The sequence below is a fragment of the Tetrao urogallus genome (assembly GCF_951394365.1).
Source record: "Tetrao urogallus genome assembly, chromosome: 1".
In the NCBI taxonomy this organism is placed as follows: Eukaryota; Metazoa; Chordata; class Aves; order Galliformes; family Phasianidae; genus Tetrao; species Tetrao urogallus.
In genome coordinates, this window is record NC_136813.1 from 132,916,460 (window position 1) to 132,928,602 (window position 12,143).

Here is a 12,143-nt window from a genome sequence, read left to right on the forward strand (position 1 = left end):
CGTTTCCATCAACTCTCAGACCTGTCATAATGCTTGCTCTTATGAAAACTTGTACTGCTTCCATTATGTCACACAAGCCACAAGTCAGCAATTCCTTATCCCTGGTACTTTCCTTCTTGTATCCATGCACACCCCTGAGTCGTCACATCTGCAGGATCACACTGTATACCTCCCTTACGTACCTCCTTCTCTGTATATCGCTCAGCATCCACAGGCACACTCAGAGATAAAGGTGCTTTCACCGTCACTGAGCATTGTAGGTGGGATTTGTACAGTCCAGATACTTTGGCTCAGTCATCCTCATGCACTCCCAGACGTGGTTGACACACACAGATGTACCCAGACGTCCTTCCCTCCCCATCATCCTTTCAAGACAGACAGACTCAAACACATGACATCCCCATGGCCACTGATAGCTACACTTGCACTCGAGAGACATGCTCTCTCCTGACCATGCCTCTGTAACTCACACCTCTGCAGCCATGAGCATGTGCTGCAGCTGGATGGACCAACCAGTGCCCATTCAGCTCAGCCATCAGCATCACTTAGTTTGCAAGCACTCAGCCACAGCCAGTCTTTGGTCTGACACTGGTAGGGGAAAGGATGAAGGAGAAAGGGCCCTATGGACTAGAAAGGTATTGTCTTCTCTTTACAGCTGAGAGGAAGGACATCGCATCAGTACCTTTTTCAGGGCCTGGCTGTTTTTCTCCCATCTCTTTGGGCACTGCAGCACAGAGCACAAATCAAACTTGATTTCCCCCTCCGATATAGCACAACAAATCGTAATGAGAAACCTTCTGTGCCTGGAGGAGGTGACAGCAGGCTGTCAGTCAGCTGCACAGCACTGAACTCTGGGCTGTGTTTGTTCATGTGGAAAGAAATGCAAGCCTCTGCCTGGAGCTACTTCTGGGATGATACATTCCAAATTTGCTAGCTTTTATTCAACTCCTGTAACATTTTCATTCCTATTGCTGTTACAATAGGTAGTAATTGTTTTTTATCACCATAATGTTTGCTTCCAAAGTGTTTTCAAAACACTAGAGATAATGCTTTTGTAACTTAGGGAATAAACGCAATTTCAAATTTGCTGATAGAGAGGCTGAGGTAGAAGGACCTAGGCAGGGCCCAAGTAATATGACCTGCAGGCCCTACCTCCTAGGTACTACTGCCCCATATACTACATCATCTTTCATTTTACTCCCTGATCATGCTTGGTCTTAGCACTTAGATAGAGTTCAAGCATGGCAGATGTGCTGGATGGACTGGATGATATTATTGGTCTTTCCAATCTTCATGATGCTATATATCTATGAAAATCCCTTTTTCTTTCTTTTTTTTTTTTTTTTTTTTTTTTTTTTTTTTTTTTTTGGAAGATTTAGATTGGATGTCAGGGGAAGTTCTTTACCAAGAGAGTGGTGAGGTGCTGGAACAGGCTGCCCAGAGAGGCTGTGGATGCCCTGTCCCCAGAGGTGTTCAAGGCCAGGCTGGATGGGGCCCTGGGCAGCCTGGTCTAGTATTAGATGTGGAGGCTGGTGGCCCTGCCTGTGGGGTTGGAACTTGATGATACTTGAGGTCTCTTTCATGCCAAGCCATTTTATGATTCTATGATTCAGATTTTAACCTCCCCCAGCATTCTTTAGTTACATAAGGAGTTTTGATATCCACCAGATATGCTTTCCACATGATCAGTGGTGTGAAATGCATCCCTGTATGTGTGTGGGACTGGCTGAGGGGACCTGGGAGGTGTTCCCAAGTTACAGTAAGCAAGGGGGCCTAATGTGATGCAATTTGATGTACTACTTGACACATTTTCTTACGATGGAGGTGTTTTAAGAGTGGGCATCCCTGAAGGACTTGGAATGCTGAAGTCAAACTGGGGGCCTGCCTGATGAGCACATGCCTTCTCACTGTGTGTGAATACACAGCCATGCCAACAAACATATGCTGAGCTTGACATGCAAGTCTACACTCACCCACAGGCATGCAGATGAACATGCCTGCATACAGCTATAGCCTTTCAGCCAGAAACACCCACCCATGAGCAAATTAAACTTGCACATTAGGGCAGCCACAATGGCTAAGAAAACAAATTCAAATACTCAGTTATATATAAACAACTCACATTTCTCCATCAGCAGTCACCCACAGCACAAATACATATTACTTTCATACACACTCTCTTTCCCACACACACGGATTCATGTCTGTGCACTCTCCTATGGATTTGTAACCCAAGTACATGTATCTGAACACATTCAGGAACATATACTACAACCAATGGAGTACACAAAGACCAACACATGCACACTCACATATATCTTAATGAAGGTTTTGGTCTGGGGAATTCCTTTTCAAGAAACAAAAATAATCGTCAAAAGGAATAAACAGAGCAAGGAGAACTGCTCAGCCTAAGCAAGCACATACCTACACGCACGCAGTGGTGCTGCTAGACAGGGCTCTCACCACAACTACAGCTATTGCAGCTCAGCCTCTGCCAGGCATGCCTTCTCTGTCTGCAGGCTTCAGGGAAACTTCTCAGAGACTGAGGTTTACATGCCTATGGCCTCATGTCAGACCAACCTGTGCCAGGTCTCTCTGCCTTCCCTGACTGATTGCAGTGAAAACTGTCCCTCAGCTCCAAGAGCAGCAACTCCAAAGATTCTACCATAGTTGTCTGTCAGCTTCTAATGCCTTGGGCAAAAACATCTTACCTGCACCTGGCCAGACTAACTTCTCCAATTAGTGGAGTTTGTTGACATTTTTTTTTTTTCTTTCTTTTTCAGACTCCAGGTCTAGCTGGAACAAGACAAGACAGTGTACAGAAACACAAGGCAGGGTTTGCTCAAACCCACAAACAGCAAGAAAGCAACAAGCTCCAGAGGAGAAGGGGAGAAGTGTATCTGATAAACTGCCTCACTCTGCTTGGGAAGATGACAACTGTCCATCCAAGATGGGCTGCTACTTCCAAAGCCCATCTGCCACAGGTGTAACATATCAAGTGCTGCTAGCAGGAAGGGAATCTGACAGGACAAACCAACATACAATACATTCTCTTATTCAATAAGGGTTATAAGTGCAAAGGGATTTCAAAACATTTCAGAACAAACTCCATCCATAGCTGCTGCTCATTTATCAGTGCATCAAAAGATTGTGCAAGTTTTTAGTGACAAACGTCAGAAACTAGTAGCAAAGGATTTGCCTAGATAAAAAGAGAGGATTTAAACATGCCAGGTAACAAAAAGACGTGTGCAGAAATCTGTAAAAACTGTATAGAAGGAAAGGATTCTTTAGAGGAAACACAGGGACCATCATGAAATGCTGTTTGTAGCCCGTATTAAAAGTGTCAGGGCCTCTCCTGCTGCCTCCTCAACTAAGACAGGCAATGGGTGTTTGAACAAAGGCATATCCTCCTTCCTCACAGACTTCTCTAGCAAGGTATGAACTTGCATTTAGACAAGGAATGGAAGAGCGGGGAAGCCTTGTCTGTGGTAATTAAACACATCAGTATGGATAGCCCTGGAGACTGAAGATCTGGATGTAGCCCAATTAGCAGGCAGAGTGACCTTCTCAACAAGGTGTGCCGAGTGTGAATGTGATTTATCCTGCTTACCTTTGGTGTCTGAGACCTGGCTGTCTAGACAAACCTGACAAACACAGAGACTGCATCACTGGGTGGGCACCTCCACAGAGCCATTCATTTCCCCTGTCGGAAATACAGGAGGAACAGTTGGCCTGGGGGAGAGGCGTTCTTCTGACCACTAACTGTAGGAGGAAACCTGGGTGACTACGTCTTCCTCTCAGATCACCGAAGGATAATAGAATGTATATCAAAATGTTTTATACCATGACCTAAAAAATTCTTTCATTTGTAGGAAATAAATGTGAATTTTGTTAAAAAGATCCATTAGATTTTCCTGCCATCACGGGGTTTGTGTGATACACCAGGATAGGCTCCCATTTATTTGGCAAAACAAAAGGATATGTCTGTCTTCTACTTGGAAGGCTTTTCTACAGACTCAAATATAACAGTCAGGAAAATCTCACTGATATTTAGCAGAATTAATCTCTTTATAATTTCTGTGATTATTTCCTCACCATGTACAGTTCTGCCTCTGTGGATGAGAACTGAGTATTTTCACAATCTGAAGTCTACTATTAGGTGCCCTGTTTAGTTTTCTTGTGACAAATGCGATGCAGAAAGACTTTCATGTCACTCTTCAAAATTATCAACTCCAACCTGCTGATCATTATCATTTCCCTCTATAAATACAATCCAATCCTAATCTCTCTTTAGAAAAAGGGTACTCTAAATTGCTTCCAGAATTCTGGGTGAAATTAGAGTAGAAAGCAGGACATATAAAAGATGCAGGAACCGACTTCTCAAAAGACAAGGAAAATAGATTAGTGTTAAATCAAATATTTCATTCACCCAGTCTGAATCAAAGTATCAGAATTTGGATAAATTTCTTTGTTTCAGAATTAAAAAAAAAAAAAAAAAAGCAGAAATCAAAGTAGAATAAAAATATAACAACAATTTGTTTGGATCATGATTTTTTTTCAAATTGCTGTTTACATTTTCTCCTGAAGACAACACTGAGTGAACACTGCTCTCACTTTTCTGCTTGCAATGGATTGCCTACACAGTACTTAACAATTCCAAGCTGGAATATTTATTCAACAGTCACATCACCCTGCAAATTCACGATGGGTTTGCTCTTCATTAACATCCTTACAGCAATTTTCTTTTGTTCTTGCTACATTCCTGGCTTTGCTAAGCTGGATTTTATAGTAAAATTTTAGTCTGTGGTCAGTGTTTCCTTTGTAGTCTTTATTTCAGGAATCTGTGTGCTTTCTGACTGTCCTTTGTCCATTTACTCAGTAATTCTATATCCATCCACCTCCACAGAGAGAGGAAAAAGCTTGCCTGACGTGATTTATTCCCTTGAACACCAGCTGTTCATTTCAGTCTCCATGGCTTTCTCAATCCTTCACCTGTCTGCTGAGAAGGGCACTGGTGGGGCCAATCAGTATCAGTTGTTCTGGTGGAGTTTGTGATATGGAGCAAACTGAACTGGGCTGAAACATGGTGCACTGTATTTCTTAGGGCTTTGTGTTCTGCTTTTAATTTATCTAGCTTTTCTTTATTTATTTTTCCTTTCAAATTACAGACTAAGTGTTAAGTGCCCGTTCCTCTAAACGGAGATGGTTTGGTCTTTATTTCCTTTGGAGGAAGCCTGGGTGAGGAGGCACCAGGAGGACTGTTGGTTTGGTTCCCGTAGTTCCACCTCGAAAGAACAGACCTTTAGATCTCTGTGGGGTGGAGGGTACCGAGCCGCCATGGGAAGGGAAGCATAACACTGAGTAGACCAAAGAGCTGGCCTGGGACTTTTCTAGCAGCTTCCCATGGCACAAATAGCTTTTTCACTTACACTCCACATTTCCCGTCACTTTTCCTGCTATACAGTTTAATTCATGCCAGGCGGATTATGAAGGGAAGAAAATGATGCAACAGTCCTTTAAGTCGTTCCAGAAAACAAAAGAATAAAAACAAAACAAAACGAAAAATAAAGAAAAAACTCTGAAAACAAACTCAAAAGAAAGAGAGGAGGGGGAGGAAAAATAAAGAACCCGGGAAAGACAAATGAATGTTAGAGCAGGCACGATCATGGACAGACGCCAGCTACTTACGTTCACCTCGGTGATTGCTATATCAACAATGCTACCCACAACAATCAAGGCGTCAAATGTATTCCATGCATCACAGAAATAGTGCTGCATGTGGCAGAGAAGCCAAGGAAAGAGAAAGAGAGAAAGGAAGAAAGAGTGAAAGAAAGAGAGAAGGAGAGAGAGAAAGAGAGAGAGAGGGAGAAAGAAAAAGGGAGAGGGAGAAAAGAGGGAAAAAAAGGAAAAGGTAAAATAAAAACAAAACAAAACAAAACAAAACAAAGCATGAAAGAGGGAGAGAAGAGGAAAAAAATAAGAAAAGAAAGAGGTTACGTGGGCATATTAAATAGTCTCTTACCACTCTACAGTATTGATTGCTCAAAGCTCTGTAACGTTTCACATGTTGTAGGGTATCAACAAAAGCCTGGTTAGTCAGAAACTTACACTCAAGCATGTCTACCTTTTGGAGGGAAAAAAAAGCACACACACCCCAAACTCTGTGCGCTTTCACCAGTCACAGCCTTGGGGCGAGCTATGACAAGTGAAAAAGAAGGAGGTGTTCCCCCCTCCTTTTTTTTACCCTGGGAGAAGGAGAAGGACGACGGCAAGTTCAATAAAAGCATGACTAGAGGGAAAAGAAAATCAGAAAAAAAAAGAGAAAGAGAGAAAGAGAGAAGGAACAGCAGAGGAGGAGGAGGTGGTGGTATCCTGGGGAGGGTAGAGTAATACTCACATTAGTTTCACTGAGAATGACGTCTATAATGCTGCCAATTACGATGAGGAAGTCAAAAACATTCCAAGGATCACTAAAGTAACCCTACATAAGGAAGGGGCAGGCAGGATGGGGATTAAAAAGGAATGTTAGACAGACAAAAACAGTTCAAAATTACCATTAGAATTATTGCCCTGACACCTCAAGGGGTTTTCCTCCTAACTCTACCTGAGGCTTCTCAGGCCGTAGCATACTGCTGGCATCCCTCACCTGTGTGAACGGCCCTTCTCCAGCAAACACGATGTCAGGCCAGATACCCCTCACCTATGACTGAGACAGGGGTGAAGGGGAAGGCTGCTCTTGGGAGCAAGAGCTGAGCACCAGGTCCTCCAAACATCTCCGATTCCTAGCCATATATGTCCCTTCCCCATCTGGTTTAGATTTGGCTGGGAAAGAGGACAGGAATGTTCTCCTGTACTTTCAAAAAAGGCTCTCCTTCTGCCAGGGTGAATGTAGATTCACCTGTCCGTATGCCTCTGTGCTGGTGTGGAAAGCAGCAATGTGCTGTGGTATGGCAGAGCAGAGGGCCCAGTCAAGTTGGAGATGTGTTATTTAAACAGATCCTTTTCTTTATCTTTACCCAGCCACAGTAAGTACTATGACAGCCATTAGCCTAACACTCGCTGTTATTTGTGCTTTAGCTCCTGTCTTAAAACTACAGAGCAGGACTGTATTTACGTTACCCTGAAAGCACATCTGTCCTACAAAATGAAATCGTGAATGCAGCCTGCGCATGCTGCTAGGAAGGGGTGAGGATGGGAGCAAAGTCATTTCTAGCATGTGCTCAGAGTCAGACCTCTTGCTCACTCGTGCTGAAGATGCAGCATCACTGTGACACTGGCTATATAGGATGAGCTGTGACAGATTGGGTACCATATGCTAAGCTCATACCTTTGCTTTGCTGTGTAGGATTTCTTTGAGAGCCACCTCTGACACTGTCTTAAGCAGGGCTCAGGAGATTCTAATCATCACTGCTTGCCTTCCCCCATCCTGCATGATTTTTCATGGCCTGGGTCATAGGGATACAGGACCCTTTGGGAAAAATCCTGTTTAGCCCAGGTTCCATATGTCAATTTCCTCCCAGTTCAATGTCCTAAGCAAAAACCTCATATCTTGGTCCACTGAGCACCTAAACACCCTTGTTCTGGAGTCCTAAATGGAGGTAAGCCTCCAAAATCCTCTGTGCTCCTTTTATGTGTTTGGTTTTGTGAGCGTGGGCTGTCTGACCTCCCTGTTTCCCAGCTGCAGCATGTTTCCAGCGAGACTGAACCCAAGTTGCTCTGCCACTGCTATTCTTAGCCAGAGAGTCAGGTCATGGGTAGAGTGTCAGGCTGTGTTCCCAGGCAGTGTTGAAGAGAGCAAAAAGGAGAAAAGAAAAAAAAATCCCAGTAGTGGCACTGCATTAGCCATGCTTAGAAGTCTTAAATTACTGTGGATCCAACCATAGGATCAGTCATTGGCAAAAAGTGTCTTTGTAAACACTGAAATGCTGCCTAACAGGATGCTTTGAGACTCACAGTTATAACCTGTGTTTTGTGTTGGGCTGGAATAATGAAAAAAAAAAAAAAAATTAAAAACAGCAGAGAAGCCACTATCAACTGGTTCACACCAGTGAAGAGAGCTGATAAGAGAAGACTTTGAAATCTTCTCAGAACCAGAAAAAAACACCCTTCTTTCTGCAATCGGAAGCAGGCAACTCTCAGTGGATCTACACTGGGAGGAGTAATTGCACCATGGTTGCTCATGGCTACAAAATAAGCTACAACAGGGAAGAAGGAAACAGGAGCAAAAGCAAATTCAGAGAATATTATTATTCAGCATCCAGCCTAGAAAATACACAACAAATATTAGAATGAATTCAGCAGTGATGTCCAGCATCGTTAGCAACCAGATGGACCTGGAATAAAACTGCAATTAGACTTCACCAAGAGAAAGGGGAGGGAGAGAACAGCAGATTAAAATGTAGAGGCAAATGCATTTTGAATAAATAAAGGACAGACACAGATCATACAGAGTTGCAGAAAGTGCCTTTGCAGCCTGATGCAACCTTGGCAGAGAAGACACTTGGAAGATCAAAGAGAATGGAGGAGAAAACAGACCCAATCCTCCTGCCCCATTCGTGTGCACGTTCCTGACGATGACAGTGGCGCTACTTATATCCAAATCAATACACTGAATGGCATGGCTACCCTTCCATTTCCTTCGCAAATTGAATAGATTGGGAACTGTTATGGACTTTTGCAGGAACCCGAACAGCTCCAAAAAACAGTTTGTTTTTGGGCAGCTGCAAGGGTGAAGATCCAGAACGCATTGTTCACATCTTACCCATGAAAATGATGGCCCCCTATTTTTGAATTCGTTGTGGTTATTTTTACTATTTTTACCATAACTGCCATCATACTGTAAAGAGTGTTTTGGGGGTAACCAAATTATTATCTCTTTTTACTAAGCAACTCTGGACACAAAACTTAACACAGCTGCTGTTCGAACAGCATTTACTGATGGTACAAAACCCAGGGGACAAGCAGCAGAGAATCCTGTCCTCAGATGACCACTGAAGCCAGTGAATTCAGCATCACTCCCAGTTGCAGGAGTGCAACTTCACTGGAATCAATGACATTGTATTGATATCGCTGGCACATCTCAGGAGAGATTCAGGCCTGGAAAGAAAAGGTGCCTTTTTCATTGCTGTCACAAGTAGCTGCTTTGGACACTTGTGTGATCACAGCGTATATCTGGAGTGACTCAGCTAATTCTGTGGAGTTGCTCCAGATTTACACTGTGAGCTCTTCCCCTGAGATGCTCTGCTGAGTCCCACCAGCCAGCTCCTTGCCTGAAAGCTGGGGTCACAGAACCAGCATGTCGCTGTGCAGCTGTCAGGTGGACTCAGAGAGCACTTCTCTTCCTCTTAGTCTGTTAGAAAGAGGACCTATGGGTAGGAATGTGGTTTTACTCAACCCCGCATCCAATATGCCAGAGTTAAATTAAAGAAACACGAGAACTTTGAAACCTTTTTTTCCTCCTCACCTGCTCCCTCTATTTCAAACAGAAAGGTGAAAAAGAGAAAGATATTATTCACAGAGAGAGACCTCAAAGAAAACAGAGAACATAGGTGCTTAATTTGTGTGCAGGATAGTGGGATCCTTCCTCAGAAAGCCTTGGCTCCTTAGAGACATTCACCTATGAATGGCCATGTGGTTGCTCAGCCCTAGGTCAGACCTCCTAATCTTGTCGGAGTGCACACTGAGAGTGAATAACATCATCCCCGAGGACTTGCCTCTCGTGACCTTAAAGGACCTCTTAGAGCCACAGTCCTTCCTGGAGTGTACCAGGGTGGATAATGAAGGACAAGCTGAATGAAGGGACAACTTTCACTCTAGTAAAGAGGCTGTATTTCCAAGCTGTTTTTCCCACCAGAAAGTTCTGTATGCTTTTCCCAAGGGGGTGGAGGTCTGACTGGAAACAAATTGACGGTATTGTTTGTTTTTGCAGGACGGGAATTTAGAGTGCAATACCACATTTTACCCTTAAAGGGAGATGTTTCACCCTGATTTAGCTGTATATACATGTCATGTTATGGCAGGCCAAGGGGCACGCAGGGGAAGGGTAGTCACCCTCTCCTGTGGGAGTTCTCTGAAGATCTGTGAAACTTTTGGGGAGAAAGGAGGACAGAAAGAGACCAGGAGGATTGGAGTGAATATTCAGGAAGCGTGAAATAACCCCACCATTACAGCACATTTTTTTCCCCATTTTTTATTTCCCCCAAAATAGCGAAGAATAGTGAATCATCACATGATCATTATGTTAATGAAAGGCTGAGCATAAATATGCAGTAGCTGACTGGAATGGAATCTCATTTGTGTGAGGGGAGCAGACATTGTAGCATTTCGGAATGAATATGTCAATCATTTTTAGGTTTCCTAGTCACCAAGATTAGCTATGAACGAAGCTGGAGTTTGTTTTGGTACTAACGGAGGCATTGAAATCTCTGGAGACCATTTCTTTGACTTTTTGTGAATATGAGATCCTAAATGCAGCATTTACGATGTCTTGCCAACAGCAGGGAACATTGCCCACTGCAGCCTTTTCTGAATGTCTGAGCTCAGAGTCACCCATGGCCCCAGGTAAGAACATAAGGTAGGCTGGGGAGCTATACATCTGTTCTGAAACACAGAGATCCTCAGTGGAAGGGCACTGCTTGAGTTGTAGTACCAGCTGGGTTATGAGCATCTGGCCCCCACTTTTGTATTTACTAACATGTAGTTTTTTATCTATCTGCTTAGTCCCAGCTTTTCACTTCTATCTCTTATGAGGTGGTTGGCAAAATTATGAAAAAAAGGATGAAGGGCCAAAGCAAGGGCCAAAGGTGTCCATTGGGTGGGAGCTGATGTAGGTCAAGTGCTCTCCAGCAGAAGCTCCTACAATGTCACAGAAAAACAAGGAGAGATATGTGTACATGTGTGTATACATGCATATATGAATACAGAAATGAAGTATCGACAGAGAGAAAATGGATAACTACAGGGCCTAAAAGGAAAGCAAACTGAAAACCTTGCCGCCGTTGATCTGAAATGAACCAACATACTTAAATGACAAAAGGAAACAATAATCTTAATCAATTGGAAAGAACATGTAGGAAAGAGAGAAAGGGGATTATTTCCTGATACTCAGAAATATTCTGCTGGTTGTAAAGAGCACCAAAGCAGACCTTGCTGGTAACTTGCAAAATGAGATGAACACACGGTCTGGTTGAGGCTTGCTTAGTACGTGAATTCTTTCCCAAAAATGCAGCAGGCTGTTTGGAATTCTGAGAATCAGTTATCAGACTCCATTAAAAGAGGATTTCCTGAGCAGAACTTTCATTGGAAAACAGAATCAAGTCAAATGACATTTACACAGCACTATGACTCTTGGCATACCTTCTCACAGCACACTGGGGGGATTCAGAGGCATCCTGGGAAATCTTACAAAGCTACAATAGTTGATGGTGCCAAATGGCAATAATGAAGATTCTGTTATGCTGAGATACAGTTTAGCCAAAAAAGCAATCAGAGAACCTAGGAGATCCTAACAGAGAAGGAATAAAGGAAATGATGCAGCTGCTTGAAGCTCCTGACAGGCTGTGGGATAACAGTGTATGTTTACATACTATCTATCAGCTCTCATCCACTGATGGATTAATTCTGAGACACAGGCTCCCTGCAGTTCACCTACCAGTCACTGTAATGAGTCATTGCTGCAGGGAGTTGCACAAGTCCCCCCTGTACTCCACCAAATCTTGCAGGCAGGAAGCAAGGAGAGGAGCTTTTCAGCCACCAGTCTGTTCCAAAGGTGTGTTCGGATCTGAAGAGGTCTCCTACCTCTTTCTACTCGTTCCATAAGAAAATCAGACCAATTTATAAAAGAAGACAGATGCTGAATGATGTTGATATTTTCCTTTATCCTCTCTCACTGTTTCATTCTTTCTCTCAAAATTCCTGCATGAAGATGTCAGTGAAAACAGACAGACCCTTGGGGTCTGAGGGTACTAAAGACCTTTTTTTGTGCTCTCCACACCTACAGATAATCAACATATTGTGAAGACAGACCTGGAGCAGTCTGCATCATATTTGTTCTATGAACTGGGAATTCCCACTTCTAAATATTACAACTCAGATGATTCCACCAGAATTACATTTTCAGTATGGTCCCATGAGTCTCTCCATAC

General features: G+C 43.3%; 1 protein-coding gene across 1 annotated transcript in view; it reads right to left on the minus strand.

Moving 5' to 3' along the window:
• The window catches only part of CACNA1C (calcium voltage-gated channel subunit alpha1 C), a gene marked incomplete at both ends in the record, with an annotated part of 471,149 nt that overhangs the window by 45,321 nt on the left and 413,685 nt on the right, over positions 1 to 12,143 (minus strand). The window contains 2 exons of the mRNA XM_079548089.1: positions 5,689 to 5,772; positions 6,398 to 6,481. Coding sequence (XP_079404215.1) covers positions 5,689 to 5,772; positions 6,398 to 6,481 — 168 coding nt within the window. The remainder of the gene's footprint in view (positions 1 to 5,688; positions 5,773 to 6,397; positions 6,482 to 12,143) is intronic.